Here is a 21910-nt window from a genome sequence, read left to right on the forward strand (position 1 = left end):
AAGTTTGCGTATTTTGATAGTTAAGAGCTGGGGCTGTCTTATTTTATCTTGGTAACACCACAGAGCAGGCAGCACATTATTGTCCTTCAGAAGGTTTTTTCTTTTTTTTTTTTGCATTTGTCTGAGATTTTTGAAGTGGAAAAGTGCTCCTAAAACTGGACTTTTCAAAGCATGTGTCCTTTATATTTTTAAGCTTTGTTGCTAGGTGGTCATTTTTGGCCCTGGCTCAGTTTAGCCATGTTCCAAGGGACAGGTTTTAGTGTGGCTTTCTCTGAGTTCAGTCTGACTTGTATTCATAAAGGTAAGTGAATCAGCTGCCTGAACACTGGTGTAACTGTGTCTGTCACCTGGATCACAGCCTTCCCTAGGAACCTCTCCAACTGTAAAAGCAGCCGGTTCCCCACTGCCCTGCCAATCCAGTTAAAGCAGATTTCAGTATTGTAATCATTAGGTTAAAAACATTCAGCTAGGACAAGAGCGTGAGGGCCCTTTCCGGAGTGCGAGTTGCAGCCAGCAGTGCACACATCAAACCTGCCACCACCATGGAGCCAACTACTGCATTGGGCATCCTTTTTTTTTTTGGCTAGTTACTCCCATTTAACGATTTGAAATGCACATAATGGCTGGTTTATGAATGAAAATCGTCACAAGCTGGGTCACCAGGGCTGTTTAGCAAGTACAAGCTTATAGAATGGTCTTGCAAGAAAGCATCGCTCGGGGCAACACCCTGCTCAGTGGCTGGTGGAGGTTACCTCCTCTGAAGTATCCAGTGAGAGAAGAATCTGGGATCCCTCCTTTCGGATTAAAAGTATGTATTTTAACCTAGCTCCTGCTGTGTTTAAGTCATTCACTCGCCTTTGACTCACTCTGAATTGGATTTCTAAACACCCTGTTGCTAGGCCAGTAGGCCCCCAGTTGCACTTGCAAACAACCCTTATGTCTTAAAGTAACACTTAGGTCTTTCTAACATTTCCTGAAGTAATTAACTCTAAATGAATTTATATTTAAATCCTCAGCTATGTCAGTTATGGCACAGGTTATTGTATTTCTCTGTTTACCCCTGATGGTAATTTTAACTTCATGTGTCGCGATGAAGTCCCACAGATGTCTTTAGTCAAGCACCATTTAATACCATAATATCACAGTATTACATTGCATTATTTTAAAGCTTTCAAACATAAGAGTAAGATGTGTTTTGGTTTAACTGCTCTTCCACCATATACTTTGCTGCATGGTCTGTTGGGAGAGTACTGCTGCAGGAACCATGTTCTGATGGGGGTTCCTTGGAGAATGGATGAATGAGGGGGACATTGTACACCACCACTTCCACGTGGTAAGGGTTTGGTTTGTCTTTAGTGAAGGAAATGGAACTCTGCTTCGTGCTTAAAGGGTGTTTTTATTTCATTACTGTTTGTGGGTGCACTTTCTGTTTCTAGTGGCGCTTCCTGCCCCGCAGGCCCGGAGCCGGGACCGAGCACAATCCTCAGGGTCACTGTTTCGGGACGTTACTCACCGAGCTTTAGGGGTTTCCGAGAGAACTGGACGTGAGGCCCGGGGGCAGCGCTAGAGCCCGGATGCCTCAGCCCGGGTCTTCGGCACGGGCCATGCCGGGCCGCGCCGAGGGAGCCGCTGGAGATGGTCCCCTTCCCTCAGAGCCGCCGTGCGGCGCGGCGGGGTTCTTTACCACGACAAGAACTACGAACACTACTGCTGCCGGATGCCGCGAACACTGAGCTGTACAAATCGCGACAGAGGAGACGGAAAAGGTTTATACTTTTTACAGAAATTCAAATGGAATAAATTATTCACGAAGCCTTCGCTCTGCAGCCTCCTCACTCCCCACGGGACCGGGTCGCTCCGCCACGGCCTCACTTCCGGCGCCCTGCCCTCAGTGACGCGCTCAGCGTGCGCCGGAAGTCATGGCGGCGGCGGCGGTGGCGGTGGGGTGAGGGCTGCTGTCCGGGGAGCGCCGCCATGGCGGAGTGCTCCGGGCTGCAGTTCGTCAGCCCCTACGCCTTCGAGGCCATGCAGAAGGTGGACGTGGTGCGCCTGGCCGCGCTGAGCGACCCCGAGCTGCGGCTGCTGCTGCCCTGCCTGGTGCGCATGGCCCTCTGCGCCCCCGCCGACCAGAGCCAGAGCTGGGCGCAGGACAAGAAGCTCATCCTGCGGCTCCTGTCAGGCGTGGAGGCGGTCAACTCCATCGTGGCATTGCTGTCCGTGGACTTCCACGCCCTGGAGCAGGACGCCAGCAAAGAGCAGCAGCTCCGGTAGTGCAGAGCGTGGCGGCATCTGTGGCTGCTTTATTCGTTGCTGCTGTTGAAGCGCGGCATGACCTGGCCCTCCGTGTCCCTCGGGAGCCTCCTGGGAGCACCCCGGGTGTCACGGGCTGCCCAGGGCCGTTGTGCAGATATTCCTGCTCTGGGTGGCCCTGCCCTGGCAGGGGAATTGGAGTGGGTGATCCCCAGAGCTCCCTTCCAACCCTAATGGTTCCACTGGGGATCTTTCTCCCCCTCCAAGTGCTTGGGGAGGTGCCCAGGCTGGGGGGGCAGGAAGGAATTGGGGGCCCATGGTCTCACTCGACCGTGGTCAGAGTGGAGGTGCTTGAAACTGTGTTGGCTATGGAATTCCATTCCATGATGTGCTGCAGTTAACGCATCCTTTTCTGGGCATTGGCAAGATAGAAGAAATCCCTGCAGCATTGCATCTTCCTTTAGCTGCAGCTGTTCTGTGTGCGCAGAAGCGTTTAATGGCTGGTTTTAATTGTCTTGTTAGGCACAAGCTGGGAGGAGGTAGTGGAGAAAGCATCTTGGTGTCACAGCTTCAGCATGGGCTGACACTGGAATTTGAGCACAGCGATTCACCTCGTCGGCTTCGCCTTGTACTTAGTGAATTACTGGCTATTATGAATAAGGTAAAATTCTCTATTTTGGGGCATTTACAAGTGTTAGGGCAGGGAAATGGTATGGGTAACAAGGGTTATGGATGGGTTGATGTGCTCTCTGATTCTGCTGGTGCTGCTGCTGTGTGTGGGTACTCCAGTTCTCATCTGCTTCAACAAAACTTGAAGTCTCAGTCTGATTGAATTAAGACCTGGGTATAAACCCCTCATGTATCTCTCCACTTCCTATAGGAAGTCTTTCTTCCTTGGAACAAATGAGGGTGATGTTCGCTAATCTGATAAAGACTTTGTAATATACTGTACTCAAATACAGTGATTTTGGGAAGCATCAGTGCAGAAATCATATTTGAAAACAAAATTATGACTTTTCTCCACCCAGTTCTTTATTCCTATTGCAGTATTAGACACCTTATTTCTCTTACTTCTCCTTCCTGGTTCCCCCTTCCCCCCCCCCCAGCACTTTATTTTCCTTGTGTAAGTATTTCTCATTCTAAATGCTTTTCGTGCCTGTTCCATGTTGATAGCTGTACGTTTTGGCAGGTTTTATGTATTCAGTCTGCTGAGTTTAAAGCCATAAAAGACTGATTAGACAGATCGCTTCATGAAACCTCTTTGGTGATGGTGAATAATGTCTCGTAGGTGTCGGAATCCAATGGTGAATTTTTCCTCAAGTCCTCCGAGCTCTTTGAGAGCCCTGTTTACCTGGAAGAGGCAGCAGATGTTCTCTGCATTTTGCAAGCAGGTGAAGTGTTCTGAATTTGCAGTGTTTTCTAACCTCTTACAAATGCAGCAGAATCACTTGGAGCCACTGTGACTGATTTAAGGTTAATCTAGGCTGTCAAGCTCTTTCAGAGAAGAGCAGATCATCAGTTGTTTTTCCGTTCATTGGCTTGAGTGTGTTATTTTGCATATTAAATGCAAGATTTCACTTGTTTCACAGTGAAACACTCTTGACTTTCAAACCCCTCTTTTCATCCAGAGCTGCCATCGCTGTTGCCAATAGTTGATGTGGCTGAAGCTCTGTTGCACGTTAAAAATGGAGCCTGGTTCCTCTGCCTTCTGGTCGCCAATGTGCCTGATAGCTTCAATGAGGGTGAGTTACAGTTTCTTTTTGTCCAGGTAACTTTTTCTAAAGGTTTGAAATGGTTTCTAGCAATACAGCCAATTCTGGGCTAACCCATGTTTCATACATGTTTGAGCTGAAGAGTGTTTGGCTTACAAAATACATTTGAATACATTTATACCTGGAGATGCTGATGGGCTCCCATTCTCATGTTGCTTCCCCTTTCTTGTAGACTCATCGTGTGGATGTTGCAGCTATTCATGTGTAGGTCACCTTTATAAAGGCTGACTCAGGCAATGAATGACCAGGACTACAAACCTGGTCTGGCCTTGTCAGTAGTTCTTGTCCCTTATGAAGTGAGAAATTTGTATTGCTGGTGCCTATTTAGCATACCTTATCTCACAGTAAGATTTCAGTCTCCAGGGCTGCCAGATTCACAAGTTACATCAGATAGAGTGTGAGTAGTAACTAGATGAGACATAAATCTGTAATGACCCTGTAATTTCTCTGAGGACAAAGACTATCTCCTTGTTTTGCTTATTTAGTGTAGATCATGTGTTCTTGCCCAAAGTTTGTGTGGCCCAACTGCTAAATGATAGTGAGCTGGACAGAACAGTTTGGCTTGTGTGGTTTTGTTCATGTGGCTTTCTGTTGGAAATGCTGGATTTTCTTACACCTCCCGTTGGATATTCAGTCTGCAGAGGTTTGATTAAGAATGGAGAACGGCAGGATGAGGAAAGTGTTGGAGGCCGACGCAGGACAGAAGCACTCCGCCACCTGTGTAAAATGAACCCTTCCCAAGCTCTGAGGGTCCGGGGCATGGTGGTAAGTCTGTCACTGGGCTGTCATGAGAGTCCTCATTATTGGAGCACTAAAAACAACAAAGATCATTGAACCTGAGCATTTATCTAGGTGGAAGAGTGTCATCTACCAGGTCTTGGTGTGGCTTTGACCTTGGATCACACCAAGAATGAATCTTCAGATGACGGAGTGAGTGACCTGGTGTGTTTTGTGAGTGGTTTGCTACTTGGAACAAATGCAAAGGTTCGAACCTGGTTTGGAACTTTTATCCGAAATGGCCAACAGGTATGAAGACCTTTGATTATTCTGCTGTACTTAGCGCTTGTGGTAACTTCTCTGGATGTGGGCACCCCTGTTTGTCCAAATGCAAATAAATCCTGTCTTGGAACTGCTTGTACGAGGCAACCTCTTCTTATGGGACTACTGAGTCTATAAATAGTGTCCCTAAAGGTAACAGCTTTCAACTGTTCCTCTGAGAGATTTTCAGGCATGGAAACCAGGGGATTGTAAGCTTCTAATGTTTACCTGATGAATATATTCATCCCCCTTCACAATAGGAAGTTGTGTCTTGACTTCCTTAGTCAGTTGAGTTAGTTAAAGATTGTGTTTTGGTGTAATAAGCTGTTGTAGTATGATCGTGTGTTGCTGTTGCCCTGGTACTGAAAATTCTATCTAAAAGAATTCTTCGTTGCCTTCCCTCCCCACTTCTGTTTTTTTCTCTTGACTTCATCATTACGGAAGATTTTGTTTAATACATTGTTCAATGGGATGAATTTTACATTGTTGCTCTCATCTTTTAACCTCTTACACAGAGAAAAAGAGATAATATCAGTTCTGTGCTTTGGCAAATGAGGAGGCAGCTGCTCCTGGAGCTCATGGGAATCCTTCCCACGGTTCGCAGCACACACATTGTTGAAGAAGCAGATGTTGATATGGAGCCAAATGTGTCTGTGTATTCAGGACTGAAGGAAGAGCATGTCGTGAAAGCCAGCGCATTGTTACGTCTCTATTGCGCTTTGATGGGAATTGCTGGGCTGAAGTAATGAATGTTCTAATGCTCTGTGTTCTTTATTCACTGTCTGTCCATTTAAACAGAGGTTGAGAGCTTTGCGTACTTCTGACATGAGCTGTCTCTTACTGCCATTGTGTCCTTGGAACAGTCTTGGCAGGGCTCACCAGTTTTGGTACTAGGGGAGGCCCTTCTCATGTGGAGGGCTGGAGCTGCCAGCTGATGGAAGCTTCTTTATAGTGCAGAGACCAAATATTGTTTGTAATAATAAGTAATGCCACGGTTCATGGATGGAGGGGTGGTTTTCACTTTCCAGTATTATTCTCAGTGGGAAAGGGTTTTTTCATTCTGACGGTAAAGATCCATTTATCAACTTTACTGATTTTTTTGGTTTTCATCTAAAATAATTCAGTAAATGCAGTGCTCTCTTCAATGCTGCAAAATCAGTTCTACAGACTCATTAAACGAAGTCTAAGCCCAGGTGGTTGGAGCAGTGTATAGAAGAGAAAGTAGTGAAAAGCCCTAGCAACAAACAGTGTACAAATTCTGAATTTCTGTTCCTTTGCTTTTACTTTCTAGAGGGTGCTAATATATCATCTTTACACACTTGTCAGTTTTAATTTAAGTATTTAATGCTAGTAGGCAAGATTATATCCTGGGAAAGTTCTCTCGTTGTTCTCTCTGAACAGAGATTTTTGTGTCTTTAAGTTTAAAGAGAATGATGAGCTAATCTTGATATTTATTGATAGCAACTTGATAAACAGATTAAATAACAGAGAAAGTATCATGAGATGGGAAATCTCACTTTTAAATTAGTAGCGTGGCTTTTGTTCTTCCTCTGTCCTATTCAGACCAACTGATGAAGAAGCTGAGCAGCTACTGCAGCTAATGACCAGCCGGCCTCCCGCAACTCCAGCTGGTGTTCGCTTTGTATCTCTTTCCTTTTGTATGCTTCTGGCCTTCTCCACTCTTGTCAGGTACTTCTCAATAGAGGAGGAGCTTAGTAAAGATGTTAATGTTTTAGCACTGTTAGGGCAGTGACCCCCCCCCCCGAGCTGCACAGTTTTTCTCTCCTAATTCCTTATACAAACCTCTGTATGTCGATTGAAGGGGTTTGGCTCAGACTATGGTGAGTAAATTAATGGTCCAGTCTGCTCTCCCTCTTGTTTATAGCAAATCTTTTGAGAGGGGAGCGCTGGCATTAGCTTCGTTTGGAGTGGGTTTTGCTAGATATCAGTGTTTATCAGATGTTTGAGGCCAAAATGAAGGTGTCAGAATGTCTCCTGGGTTAAGATTCCTCCAGTACTGGCTTTTCTGCTAGTGATTGTTACTAAAACTAGTGGTGTTTCCTGGGAAAAGGATCTTACAAGGATTTTCTTTGTATAGCACCCCAGAACAAGAGCAACTCATGGTTATGTGGCTCAGTTGGATGATAAAGGAAGAAGCTTACTTTGAAAGGTGAGAGCAGGCTGCTTTTGTTTTTAATCATTCCAGTAATCTCACATTTACTTATGTCCTATTGGAAATCAACTCCTCTTTGTTATCATTAGCATTTCAGGTGTATCTGCTTCTTTTGGAGAGATGCTTCTCTTGGTAGCCATGTATTTTCACAGTAACCAGCTCAGTGCTATCATTGATTTGGTCTGCTCCACCTTGGGAATGAAGGTAGGTCCTAAACTGTTTCTAGCATGTATGTTTCTCTGTTCTTTGACTTTTTGCTGTGTATTTATACTCTTATATCTACTGTAGTTTTTATGTAAAGAACTTTAGTTTTGCTGTTATACTTAAAGCAAATGTAAAGCCAAAAAAAAAAAAAAGGTACTTAAATAAATGAGTTCCTCTGGAAAAACATTAAACTATGCATTCCTCTTGATACAGAGCAACGTTATGATGAAACATAATACGTACATTCTGAAAGTGCTGACCTGTTGAGGTCATTATTTGCAAGAAATGATGTTATTTTAGAAGACTAATTGAAGTGATTTCCAAACTAAGCTGCAAATATTTTATCCTAAATGGTTTAAATAAATATGGAGATGGGTATTAATTAGTTTCTGTAAATTACCAAGGGAGACTTACCTTCACATCACTGTGGTGAAACAGTGTCTCATCAGATGTGAAAGTTAGGTAGGTGGGTTTTGGATAAGGAAGATAGGGAGTGATGAACTTGTGACGTTTGAAAATGTTTGTGTTTTACCTGTGAAGTATAGATGTGAATGTTCTCTGGGTATCCCAGTGAAAACAAGTTTAGAAAGTTGAAAAGTTAGCTCTTTATAAAAGGAATATGTAGTACTCATGTACAAGAAAGCCAGAACTTGAAATGACAAGTACTTTGTTCTTTGCTTCAGATTGTTATTAAGCCCAGCTCACTCAGCAGAATGAAGACAATCTTCACACAAGAGATTTTCACTGAACAGGTATTTTAAGCCTGGTTGTTCTTCCCCTTCCCCCCACCCCCCCCATTTTTTTCCTTTTGCTCTTTTTTCTTTCCTCTGTAACCAGTTTGACCTACAAGAGGAATCCAAGCCCTGATGGTTGGCTCTTTCTTCTTCTACTCTGATCTGAATATGCTTTTTGAACACTTGGCTTTTTTAAATAGCAGCCAAGAAAAGGAACCATTTTTGTTCACTGTGACATTATGTTTTGCAGTAGGAGATCATTAACAAGTGTTGTACATGTGCTACTGCTCTGCACGTACTGTATTAAACTACACAGAAATGTTCTTCAGCTTCCAAACAGCCAAAAATAAGTAAATGCCAGAAAGACTGTAGCTGTGTGTGTTTGTCACCTTGTGCTTATGTACTGTGAAAAGTTGAACATTCGTGTTATTTTTTTTTTTGTGTTAATTGCAACTTTCCTTTAGGTTGTTACAGCCCATGCAGTTCGTGTGCCTGTTACAGGTAATCTCAGTGCCAACATTACTGGGTTTTTACCTATTCACTGCATTTACCAGCTGCTAAAAAGCCGATCATTCACCAAGCACAAAGTATCCATTAAGGTATGACCTTAGTTTTATTTCTGCTCATAATATTGACTAGGTTTTGCAAGGTGGGGTCTTTTGGGTTGATTTTAGGAACAGAGTTCTTGATGACTCTTATAGCCTATTGCCATGTAATTGAAGAAGGGGCTGCATATTAAGTTAGGGTACCCAGTTTTAGCTCTGTAATCCAGAGGCCACAACTTAGTGAAATTAAAAATAATAAGAGAGTTATCTGTCTCCCCCTGTTTGCACTTAACAAAATCACATTCGGAATATTTCCAGCCAGGATGAGTTTTCTTGGTGGGTCTGTGCAGAGCAGGGTCCATGATACACAGGATACAGTTTATGACCAGCCCCAACTCAGAACTGGTGTTGTGCTTTCCAAAGTCCACGCCTCATTCAGTTACATTTTTTTGTAACTAGTTAAAGGGGATGTATTTGCAGCTAAACCAAATTGGTCTCAGCTTTGAAACTGAACAGATAATGACATGTTTTTTCTAGGACTGGATCTATCGGCAGCTCTGTGAAACCACGACTCCACTCCATCCTCAGTTGCTTCCTCTTATTGATGTCTACATTAACTCTATTCTTACTCCTGCATCTAAATCCAACCCAGAGGCCACAAATCAGCCTGTCACAGAGCAGGAGATACTGAATGTTTTTCAAGGACTGACTGGGGTAAATGGTTTGTTTGCTTCTGTCATGTACTTCAATGTGAAGTGTGGTCCAGTGTGATGCAGATTTAGCAAGTTGCCTCACTTTTCTGTCTTAAATGCCTGGATAGTAAACTGCCTCCTGCTACGGAGGTGGTCATGTGTTTGGAAGTGAACCTTGTTAGTGGTACTCACGTTTTAGGATTGCTATTTGTCCGCGTCTTGTCCTTTTTCTTGCAAACTCACCAAATCAAATCTTAAAAACGCAAAGAAAAGCACTTCATGGATTGAAAAGTGGAGATGTTTATGTAGGTTTTGTATGATTTCTGTATGGATTTGATCTTGTTAGATGAAGATGCTATTTAACTAAAGCACTGCAGCTAGTTTTGAAAGAAGCATTTTCATGATAGAAGCATGAGAATGGTCACTTGGACAGATGTAGAATGAATGGCAAGTATTGAATTGCATCAGAATCCTGGGATTACTCCTTGTTAGCGTCCCAAAATGTCAAAAATACAGTTTATTTTTGAAACTCATTAGAAACGTTTCCTGCAACTTTAATCCTGGACCTTGTACGGTTCGGTATTTTTACACAAGGCTTGCTGCCTGATCTTTCTTATATTTGCAAGGAAATGCCACTTTTTGTCCTCAAGTACTAGGGATGCAGTATGACCTTTCTCTTTTGGTTTTATGTACAGGGAGAAAATACTCGTCTTACTCAGCGGTACAGCATCACAACACAATTGCTTGTCCTCTACTATGTCCTGTCATACGAAGAGGCACTTCTGGCAAGCACAAAGATACTAGGTACATGAGTGCAGCAGTGGAAGACAGATGAACTGAAACTTAGATGCAAAGAGAAGAATTCATACAATAACTAGAATTCATGTTCCTGTCAGATTCACATGGCGTAAAAAGCTTGGATTCTTGTAATAAATATAGCATTGCTGTATGAATTTGGGAGAGAAATGTTTCTGCTAAAACTCTATAGTTGAGTAATTTGTTTTCCGGGTTAAAAAGGGTCTGAGCTAACCAGAAAGTTACCAGACTTCTTAATTCCTTCAGATTGTTGTCTGTACATGTGTCATCAAACTTGCACATATGTTTCTTTAGGTTGGGATTTTATAGTTGACAATTCTGAATGATCTCTTTAAACCAGTCCTTAAAGAATGTGGTGTAGTTTATTGATGGAGCTTAATTTCATTGAAAACATAGTGTTTGTGTCTGGTGGGTGTTTTTACCTGCCCTCTTTAGGGTTCCAAGCCTGCAGCATTCATCAGTGCTGTCTGAGAAAGGGTAATGTACTATAAAATAAATGATGGTTCTTCCTGCATTTCTAACTTCCAGCTCACTACAGGGTGTTATGTGTGCCAACAGTTTGAATTCCAGGTGCCAACCGATAACCATTTCTTGTTTAAGAGTAAAAGCCCTTGAATAAAGAAAGTATACATTTGAGCTATGATCTCAAAACCAGCTGGACTTGGTCAAAGACAGCATGGAGACCCTGCGAACAAATCTAGATGCCAGGAAATCTGTAAATGGAAATCTTCACAGAAGTGGTTTCGTGAATAGCTTAATGTAATACTTTCACAGGAATGAGATGTGTTATTTGGGATTTTCTCTGTTTTACCTGGATAATATAGAAACAAGTGCTTTACATTTTCTTTACTGATTTGATTGGGGAAATAATTTTTTCCCAGCTGTAACTGTTACATGTGGTTTCTTGTCCTTTTCCCTTACAGCTGCCATGCAGAGAAAACCCAAGTCTTACTCTTCAGCATTAATGGATCAGATTCCAATCAAGTACCTCATCCGGCAAGCACAAGGATTGCAGCAGGAACTGGGAGGTATATCTGTGTTTGAAAGTGTAATGTGTGTGAAGAAGGAAGGCCAAGCATGCTTCCAGCCCAGCAGCCGTTGTCTGTTCCATAGTGTGCCTTCCTTTCTCTTTCTTTTAAAATCTGTCAGTAGTAGCTATGAGATTACATATATGACTTAAGAGTCAGAGTGGAAGTTTGAGGAAGGCAGGTCTTTTTAGAGTAGTCCTTGCCGATCTGGAGTAGGTTTTAGAGTAGGAATTCCCTGAGAATCCTAGAAATTATTCCAGACTGAGTTGAAGAGTTACTGTAGGGTCCTCCCAACTTTCCAAAAGGTAACTTTTCCTTTCTGTTGCAGTTAGAATATCAGGCTATAAACACACAAGCACTTTGAACTTCTTGGCAGTGATTCGGTTGAGGTCTGTTGTTGAAAAGATGGGCACAAGTATGTTGGGGTGAAAGATGTAGCTGCTGAAATCTAAGGTGTGTATTCTCTTAATACCCCTAAAGGCTTGCATTCTGCACTGTTACGCCTTCTTGCAACTAACTATCCACACCTCTGCATTGTGGACGACTGGATCTGTGAGGAGCAGATCACGGGCACTGATGCCTTACTGAGGAGGATGCTTCTTACAAACATTGCAAAGAATCACTCTCCCAAACAGCTCCAGGAAGGTAAACTACTTCATCTGAAGTGAGCAGTGTTCTTTTTAAATTGGTTGGAATATAGTTGATTTGGAACTCTGTAGCCATTTCATTCATTTGATCACACTGCATCTGTGTACTGGAAGTGTGCTGCTGCCAAGTCAGAAAAAAGGTCAGAAGTCCACTTTTACCAAGATCCCATTGTCTTCATTTCACAGCATTTTCCATGCTGCCTGGAAATCATACCCAGCTGATGCAGATCCTGGAACATTTAACACTTCTCTCAGCTGCTGAATTGATTCCATATGCAGAAGTGTTGACTTCAAATATGAATTGCTTGGTGAATGCTGGAGTCCCTCGGGGGATTCTTCAGACTGTCAATAAACTTTGGATGGTTCTTAACACTGTGATGCCAAGAAGGTAGGCTCAAAGTACTGGTTAGTGTGTTGGTGCAGTTAGGTGGAATGGCACTTTCTGTTTCAGAAATCATGACACAGTGCCTTTGTCTGGGAAACTGGAGGTTGTGACTGAATAGGCTGTGTTGGCTTTGAATTCATTTTTACTCCTTGAAATTTGTCACCTCTGCGTTTATAAGGAAGGTGGTTCTTGTTCTCACGGGAAAGGAAGCCACCAGTTTGCTTAAAATACAAGAGTATGGTTTTATAGTGTATGTTGTTTATGGTGAATTACTGATGAAACATGAAGTCACTCTGGTAAGAACATGCCTTTTCTGAGGAAGTGAGTGATCTATTGGAGGGAAAACAGTTTGGTTACTGCAATTGCAGTGAACGTAAGTTAACTATATCTTGGCTAAATTCAAGGGCTGCAGGTGAAGTGTGGAGTTTTGTCCTCTTGATTGGCCTAGAAAAATACAGCAAACAAGTAAGTGAGTGTCCAGATACTTATGTGATCCCTTTTCCCATATGGATTATCCATTAAAAATCATAAAAATAATCTCATTTTAGGTTGTGGGTGATGACTGTTAATGCTCTGCAGCCTTCAGTAAAAATAGTCCGACAGCAGAAATACACTCAGAATGATCTGATGATCGATCCCTTGATTGTACTGAGGTGTGATCAGAGAGTTCATAGGTAAGCACTTCCCTCCTTGAGCTTTTTATGTTCTGTGCTACTTATATTGATACGTTGTGCATGCTAAACATAGAAGTGTCTTATAGAAAACTTCTAAAAGCTTTCAGTACTGCAAAACAGAGTTTCAGACTAATCATCTGAGCTTGTAAGTTCCATCTTTTTTCTGTTAAGCTTGTTGATGTGAGGACTGGGTGAACTGGGCATGCTGTTTCTGCAGGTCACACTCTCCCGCTGCATGTCTGGTTGGACAACCTTGCACCCAGTTCTGTTTTGGAAACTTTGGGATTTGTACATAGGTCATCCATTTTAGATTTGTGTGTGTGAGTTTGTTCTAAATAGACATTGCAGCACACTTAAAATGGCTGCTGCCACATGGTGGTGGTGGCTGTTGAGGTTGTAGCTGTAGCATCCTTTGACTTCACACTGTCTTTTGTCATCCTTCGTGGGCTTGTACGTATTCCATCTTTTTGGGTAACAGTTTCTGCCAGTGGATGCTTGATGGGTATGACAAAGGTAGATTTGCTTAATTTCTCAAGAAAGTCTTTCAGTAGTACTTAGAAATTAGTTCCTCTAGATGTCAGTGGTGACAGAGGAGGATGTGTAATGCTGCTTTATGGCTCTGAGGCAGAAGAATAAGCTGAGAGTTGACATAGTGAAAATTATCATAATTGGTAGCAATAGACCAGCTTTTAAGGAGAATATGAAATAATGCAAACAGTAAGTCAGAATTTGTAAATTACAACTTTGCTTTTCACAGTAATGAAGCAAATTGTATCTGTTATTCTAAAATAATATGGTTAACAATTGTATGTACTTCAGCCCCTGGCTTTACTCCTTGTGTATTCTTTTTTATGTTTTCTGTCAGTTGTGATTTATTTTTCCCCTTTTTGTTATCCTTTTGTTCATAATAAATGCCTAATAGTCAGCTTGATTTGTTCTTCATGTTCTTGTTTGTATGCGTCTGTCCCCCCTTGCCCTTTAGCAATGGAGCCATAAATGCAGTTTTCTTTTGAGTTGCTGCAGCTCTGCTAGACTCAGGTTTCTGTTGATGACATCTTTAATCCTCAGCCCGTAGGTGAAATATTTAAATGTATGTTCCTTCAGCCCTGGATGCAAATGAAAAGTCCTACGCTTCTAAAACTGTTAGGGAGATATATAATGCAGTGTGACTTGAAAGCTGTCGTCTTGGTATTGTGAAGCAGTTCAGAGCTTGCCTGCCTTACTTTTCTCTGTCATTCAGATAATTATTTTTCCTCACTTCCCATGCAGCTGACCCTTTTTGGGTTTCCTTTGTTTGTCAGAAGTCAGTCTCTTCAGCAGTTGCTTGGTTTTGCAGTGTGCACGTACGTGTCTGCACGTGAGAGAAGTAGGACTGCATGGTAGGCCAGCAGAAGGGATAGTGACCTTTAGTGTTTTGCTAGGGAAAACAGCTTTAGTATGAACCAGACTACAGCCAAATGAGCCTTTGAGAAGTGCTTTTAGTCTGTTTGTATTATTACTGTCTTATGTTTTGCCTACTGAAATGCCTTTATTTTATCATGTGTTCCTATATCAGGAGCCCTCCTCTGATGGATATAACTTTACACATGTTGAACGGATATCTTCTTGCTTCAAAAGCTTACCTCAATTCTCATCTAAAAGCAACAGCAGAGCAGGACATTAGGCCATCCCAAAACAATGCAATGGGTCCAGAGGCCCCAGAAGTTACAAGGGAAGAATTAAAAAATGCATTGCTTGCTGCTCAGGTAAGGAGAAAGAAATGGATATTAAAGGATGTGAGGGAAGGCAATGATAAAACAGAAAGACAGAAACAGGAAATTAAAAAAGGAGACCTTTTTACTTTTTTTTTTTACTGACATCTGTTACTGTGAAAAAGAAAACTGCGTCTGTGTTCAGATTGTTAAATATTGTAGGTCTTCTCTTTCCTAGTCTGAAGCATTGTGTTGGTTAAATACTGTTGTGTTCTGTTAGAACAGTTCTGCTTACCAGCCCTTTTGTCTTGTTGCTTGTGTACAGAGGTTTGTTCTGTACCTATATTTGGAGCAGTAAAACGTGAATAAATGTGACAGATCAGTGCATGGCCATTTGAACTATGTTATCTGAGAGAAGCAGCCAGTGAGGCTGAACAATGGTTAACTTGGGTTGACAGTATGGAAATTCCTGACTAATCCTGTTGCACAGACAGTCTCTTCTTACCTCTGTCTGGAAGAATGTCACATATATAGTCCCTGTTAGAAGACGATTTTGACTTAATAGGAAGTTCCTTATTTAAATGAGTAGCATAGTCTCCTGTGAATACTGTGAATTACATGGCCATGTCCTTACTTTGTGTGATCTGGATGCTTTAAGTGACTATTGGATACTTATTTTGAAACAGAACAAGATCCTGTTGAACTTACTCTTTTGATCTGTTATTATGATGATCTGTTGGATTGAAGCTTTTTTCCTTTTGAGTCTTGATTCAGAAAAAGTGTTGGGATTTTTTTAATGTTCTGTAGGATTTGTGACTCTTGAACTGACTTGTTTTTATTCTATGTAAAAGAATATAGGTATAAATTCTAGCCACCTGACAGTCTTCTGTTTCTTAAATAGACATCAGCTTGCATTTGATTTCTTAGATTTCATTGGGTTTTGTTTTATCCATGTTATGTTGCTTATTTTCTTCACAGGACAGTGCTGCTGTGCAGATTCTTCTAGAGATCTGCCTGCCTACAGAAGAAGAGAAATCCCAGAGCAGTAACACCCACAGTTTGCTGAAGAGTGTTCATGGTACCACAGGCCCTAAGAGTCCTGAACCAGAAGAAGAAGACAGCCTGCTGTGTAATCTTCGAGAGGTCCAGTGTCTGATCTGCTGTCTGCTGCACCAGATGTATATAGCTGATCCCAACATAGTTAAACTAGTTCATTTCCAGGTCAGCTTTGCTCTATTTTAGTGGTTTTCATGTTTCCTCTAGTTAAGAAACAGCCAGATGAAGGTGTCAAAGGATGTTGAATGCTCTTCCTCAGAAATTAAACCAGTGCACTTTACTGCTTCCCATCCTGTCAAATTTGTAGTACCTGCATTTCCTCCATATTTCAGTGCTTGGACTCGGTGTTGCGGCTGAGAAGGGAGCACCTAAGCTATGCCTGTTCCTCATCGTTAAACACAAGCTTTGTTTGTGCCTCTGCCCTTTTTTGTACCAAGATAGTTTGTCCATCCTAGGCCAAGGAAAACTGGCCTCATCATCTTCTGATTACTGGCTCCACATCTTTTGTGGGTTACTTATTTTTTCTGGGTATGTTTTTACTTTAGTATGGCCGTTATTCAAAACTGTAATTTGGTTTCAGATGTAAACATTTTCTATCTTATCTGCCTTTTTTGTTAAGGCACAGTTCATCTCTTCAGAGTGGAAGGAAAAAGGCTGCCCCTGCCAAAGCAGCTGTATGCCTTCAGAAAAAGAAGTGCGGAAAGGCTAGCTATTTTTAAATATGAATGTGGTTTTGATGTGTGTTTAATTGCTCCTTGCCAGATGGCAACAAATTTAACACATTAACTCCTCTTTAAAAGGAGTTAATTTGCCTTGACCTGGAACTGATTAAGTGCTAAAACAGTCGTAGTGGTCCAGTCATGAAATAAGCAAATTGGGGCCTATGGTGAAGTTTGGAGCATGGGGGAAAGACACAGGAGAGGGTCGCTGCAGTCTGGTTTAGTTGTACGAGTAGGGGACAGTTTCTAGGCAAGTGATACATTGAATATTGAGGATAAGAACTGATTCAGACTCTGCATTTCTCCCCCAGCCTGCCTCTTGGTGCCTTGAGATACTGGCCTATTGCTTGTAATTCTGAACAAAAGAGATTTACAAGTATGTTAGTGTTGAAAAAAGCATTAATACAGATAAAATTTTAAATTCTAATTGAAGCAGAATTTTTAAACCCCGTTGACGCATCTGTTTCCTTAATCACTCAGGGTTATCCATGTGAACTTCTGGCACTGACAGTGGCAGGGATTCCGTCGATGCACATCTGTCTGGATTTCATACCAGAGCTCATTGCTCAGCCTGAACTTGAAAAACAGGTACTTGGACAGTCATGTAGTTTGAGAATCACTGTGAGCAGTTAACCCTGATGAAGTATTGGTTAAGGGCAGAAAATTAAAGGATCATTAAAAAAAAGTCCTGTTCTAACTTGCTTGTGATACGAAGCTAATGTCTGTAGCACTTTTACCTTAAATTAAAGGCCTGCTCTTTAAATCCCCCTCAAATCAGAGACTGTGACAACTCCTCTAACATTTCTCTATGCACTTGCTTAGGAAACACTCATGAATTTCAGTATTGCCTTCAAGCACATGAGCGAAAGTTCTATTCAGTAGTGACTTTAATTCTTTATATTGAGTATAAATCAGTTGGCAAAAGATTTGCCTATTAAATTTTGTCTGATATTTGTAGCTACAGGAACTTATATGAAGATTGGAATTCTAAAACTTTTTTTGCAATGATGCTCTGTAGAGCAATGAAGCAGCCATAAGATCAAGTCTTTTTCCAGGGAACATTGCTACTGCTTCTTGAAGCAAGCCTGGGACAAGACTGTAAGGCAGAATTTTCTAAATAAATGTAAATTTCTCCTTTGCCAGTTGTTTTACCAGTTCTTTTCCTGGTCTAACTGCAAAACCAAAGCCTACTAGAGATGTGTGGCTTTCCTCGAAGTGATGTATTTGAATTTGAAGAGTAGTGATTTCTTCTTGCTACAATCTCAGCAAAGAGGGAATCAGGAGTTTCATTTTGAAATGTTTCAACTAATTATTTTTTTTTTTAGGTCTTCTCATGATGAACAACATCAAATAATAATTTATTATTACTCTCTAAAAGGTTATATTGTAAACTGTGTGTTGCTTTGTTGCTCAGCATTAATGTCAGAACAAATCTTGTCTTTAGGGGAGATTCTGAACCACTAGTGCTGGTACTTTGATTAATGTTAAATGTGAGGTGGGGGGGAGTCCTCATGTCAGCAGAAGAAATTCAGAATACCTGTTATTAAGGCTGCTCTGCCTTTAACTTCTTCATTGGTAAAATAGAGAGTATTTAGTAACTTGTAAGTTACATGAAGAGCTTCAGATAGAAGGTACAAAGCAATCTGTAACATTATTGCTTATTTCTGTTTTGCCTTCCACCTCCTTAACAGATATTTGCCATCCAGTTACTTTCATTTTTGTGTATCCAGTATGCACTACCTAAATCTCTCAGTGTGGCTCGCTTAGCTATCAATGTGATGGGAACCCTACTCACAGGTAAGCACACTGGCAACTAACAAAGACATTGTTGTGTTAATTATGATTGTAAAAGTAACAACATTCCTTGACTGGATTTTTATAATGATTCCTTTGTACCTAACCACTTTCTTTTCCTTGGCAGTTTTAACCCAGTCGAAGCGCTACACTTTCTTTATGCCGACCCTGCCTTGTTTGGTGTCATTCTGTCAAGCCTTTCCTCCTTTATATGAGGATGTTATGTCTCTGCTGATACAAATAGGGCAGGTTTGTGCCTCTGATGTTGCTACACAGACAAGAGATGTAGACCCAATTATTACACGTAAGTAAAATACCTTGTAGTTCAAAAGTATTGTCATAGTCTCTGGGAGAAAAAGCAAGTTTGAGTGCAGTTGGAATGTAGTATATGAAATTTACTGCTGGTGTTTTGTAAATATAGGAAGAGTAAGGATAGGTGGATTTAATGGGTTGGAGGGCAGAGTTTGGAGGCTAAAGGGTGTTGGAAATACCCCATTTATTAAACGTTGTACTGCTTTTCTTCTGGTTTATTTCCCTGCTTGTTATCATTTCAAGAGGTATAAAAAAAAGGAATGTTGTAGTGTCTGTAGAAATAATTTGTTGAGTTCTGCCTCGTCCATGACCTAGCAATAGCTAAAATTTGCAATTTCATAGGATACATGTGTTACAGGTATAGTGGAACGGTTTTAATTTTTTATTTACTCATTTAATTATATGTACTGTGCTGTTTCTACTTAATTTTCTAGGTCTTCAGCAACTGAAAGAGAAACCAAATGAAGTGTCAGGATTTTGTAAAGATTCATCTAACAAAAGCTGTTCAGGGGACATTGCAAGCATGGACCCTGATGTTCGGTTATGCCAGCGTGTTGAAAATACTATCATTGAAATAATTAACATGAGCGTAAGTGGAGTTTAGGAAGAACTCAAGTCAAACTGTGCTGTAGCTAATCCCATGGCTTATGGTGCCTAAATTTGGAGAAAGATGTGGAAGTAGATTGAGGAACTGGAGTGCAAGAAGTCCAAGTTTTTCATTCATTTAATTCAGTTACGGCTGAAAAGAAGATTCTTTGAAGAGGGTTATGTTGTTTCCAGTGAAAACTTTTGAAGCTGATGAGGTCAGTAGTTTCCAGTGAAACTGAGCGTGTTTTTCAGGCTTGCTTGGTTTCTGAAGTGTAACAGCAACACCCAGAAGGTTTTTATAAGACTCTTAAAAGCGAATACTGAATTTGTTGAGCAAACAGCAAAACTATGGGTAAGAAAAATTTGAGATGGAAGCACTTTGCTTATGTTAAATCAAATACTGTTCCAGAGCCTTGCAGAGCAAGATGGAATACTCCAGGGAAGACTTGAAAAAGTGGTGTAACTACCTTGCACCATCACATTGAGTACTAAGAAAATGCTTTCACTTTTTGTTAATTTGTCTTGCAAACCATTGGTCAGAGTTTCAGTTCATGAGATCAGAAGCTTCAGTTGAAGATCAGCCTGCATTAAAAGTGTGAAACTGGTCTAAAATTTTCTTTAAAGAAAGGAGTACAAAATAAGCTGTCTGAATGTGATTTCTGGAGAATGGGTATTTTTCATGCAGTTCAGATTGTTCAGTATTTTTTAACATCACTTAGTTTTAAAGGGATGAAAAAGACTTAAAAAATAAGTGCCAAGGTATTTTTAAGTTCTCATCAGGATAAGATTAAAAAAGTATGTTGGTGTTGAGGGTGACTGTGGCAGAAGCTGCATTTCCCTGTGATGAGGTGTTGTGGTTTAACCCCAGCCAGACATCTTGTTCGCCCCCCCCCCCCCCCCTTTTTTGCCCTCCCCCTACTCCTGGAGGGACAGAGAGGAGAATCAGAAAGAATGCAACTGCCACGGGTTGAGATAAGAACAGTTTAGTAACTAAGGTATAACACAAATCACTACTGCTGCCACCAATAATAGTAATGATAAAGGAAATAACAAGGGAAGAGAATACAATACCCCATCACCAGGCGACCGATAACTTGCCCCCCCAGCCCGACCAAGCACCGACCGATACCTCCTCCAACCCTGCAGTCCACTCTAACCCCTTCCGGGTAACCCCCAAGTTACATCCAGGGCATGATGTGCTGTGGTATGTGATAGCGGAATAGAATCCACAACTTGGTTAAAGTTGTAAAGTAGGTATGCTTTATTCAGCTGAAGACGCACGGGGGGATTGGTCCTCCAAAGGGCATGCGTGCCTCAGTGCCGTTTTCCTTTTACATTTATCCTGTAAAGTCATACATATGTATTAGGTCGCACAATACGCCTATACATATTCATATTCTATCCCTGCTTCGTATTATAATGAGCTAAAAGGCTCTCCACGCATGCGCAGTGCCTCCTGGTGGTCTTGGGCAGGGGTCTTCAGATGAAGTAAGTAGTCTTCCTCCTTCCTCTTGTGGGTAGGGGTCTTCAAGATGAAGTAAACGAGTCTTCCTCAGGCTTGAACTTTTTACCTCTGGTCCTCACGCATGCTCTTTAGGAGCTGGATAGGTCTGGTCTATGTCCAACTGGTTTAATGAGCTATTCCCTTCGTTAGGAAGTTTTTATCTTAGTACTGCCTGATAAGGCATCTGCTGAGCTTGTCAAGCCAGCTATGACTTAAGCAGTACTCCTTGTACAACCCCCCCCATTCTCCTCATTAGGAGGTTCTGTCCTGGTACTGCCTGATAAGACATCTGCTGAGCTTGTCAAGCCAGCTATGACTTAAGCAGTACCCCTTGTACAACCCCCCCCCCCCGTACATTTTGTCTAACCCCCTTGTACAACCCCTCTGTACACAATAGGCCACATCAGTTTCAGTATGAAATAGCTCCTTGGTCAGTTTGGGTCAGGTGTCCTGCCTCTGCTTCCCCCCGGCTTCCCTCTTCCCTGGCAGAGCACGAGGCTCACAAAGTCCTTGGCCAAACCAAAACATAATTTTTATCAGCTTTGTTCCCAGCCCGAAAGTCAAAACACAGCACTGCACCAGCTACCAAGAAAGAGAAACAATGACTGCTAGTGCTAAACCCAGGACATGAGGGGAATGACAGGTTTTAGCCATACTGAAATGCTGACATGCAGCTGAATCCTTTGTGCTTCATGTATGAAGTTGTCCTTTCACATCTACAAAAGCTGGAGGATTTGGCCTCAACAGATGGGTTTTGTGCATTGCAGAATGAGGTGTGTGGTGCTGTAGTTGGGAGTTTCCTGATGGTGTGTGACACAGCATGCGCTTTTGTGGCAGAGGAAGGAAACGCGGGTTTGGCTGTTGTGCCAGAACACAGTACTTCAACACACTTGAATTGCTAAAGTTGTCATTCCAGCACTTAACTCTTTTCTTAGTGACAGCAGCCAGGGTCCTTGAATATGGGAAATAACTGTTTTCAATTTAAACCAGTTTATATTCCAGAAATAATTGCCTGAATCTTTTGTGTGGCCTTGACAAAGCCTTTCAGAGCTCGTTTTCATCCCACGTTGGATGATGATTTAGGAAGGCTCACACCAGATTGGGATTGCATTCCAGGATGTAACCACCTGCTAGCACCATCTGGCTACCAAGGATATCCTTGTCATCTTGCTGTAAAGTATGTAAATAACCTAAATGTATGGTTTGGGGGTTTGTTTTCTTTCTCTTAAGTGTGACTTTTCTATGCTGTAGTGGTATTTACATAAAAAACACAAAACAAACTAGCTTA

At 41.7% G+C, this 21910-nt stretch overlaps 1 protein-coding gene across 1 annotated transcript; it reads left to right on the forward strand.

The window, feature by feature from the left end:
- The first annotated feature begins 1928 nt into the window (after nucleotides 1-1928).
- INTS2 (integrator complex subunit 2) lies at nucleotides 1929-21905 on the forward strand. The gene is made up of 25 exons (XM_061368402.1): nucleotides 1929-2267; nucleotides 2773-2911; nucleotides 3539-3641; nucleotides 3879-3992; nucleotides 4657-4787; nucleotides 4875-5048; nucleotides 5576-5802; nucleotides 6624-6749; nucleotides 7159-7230; nucleotides 7323-7437; nucleotides 8121-8189; nucleotides 8636-8770; nucleotides 9254-9430; nucleotides 10104-10212; nucleotides 11148-11252; nucleotides 11733-11897; nucleotides 12086-12287; nucleotides 12833-12958; nucleotides 14514-14703; nucleotides 15628-15870; nucleotides 16905-17012; nucleotides 18116-18221; nucleotides 18346-18522; nucleotides 18965-19966; nucleotides 21255-21905. Exons 1-24 carry the CDS (start codon nucleotides 1975-1977, stop codon nucleotides 19132-19134), a joined length of 3576 nt encoding a protein of 1191 aa, XP_061224386.1. The 5' UTR covers nucleotides 1929-1974; the 3' UTR covers nucleotides 19135-19966; nucleotides 21255-21905.
- Nucleotides 21906-21910: the final 5 nt, after the last annotated feature.

The sequence above is a fragment of the Neopsephotus bourkii genome, unplaced genomic scaffold, assembly GCF_033783945.1.
Source record: "Neopsephotus bourkii isolate Nb327-2 ecotype Australia unplaced genomic scaffold, CSIRO-AGI_Nbou_v1 NB_140, whole genome shotgun sequence".
Lineage (NCBI taxonomy): Eukaryota > Metazoa > Chordata > Aves > Psittaciformes > Psittacidae > Neopsephotus > Neopsephotus bourkii.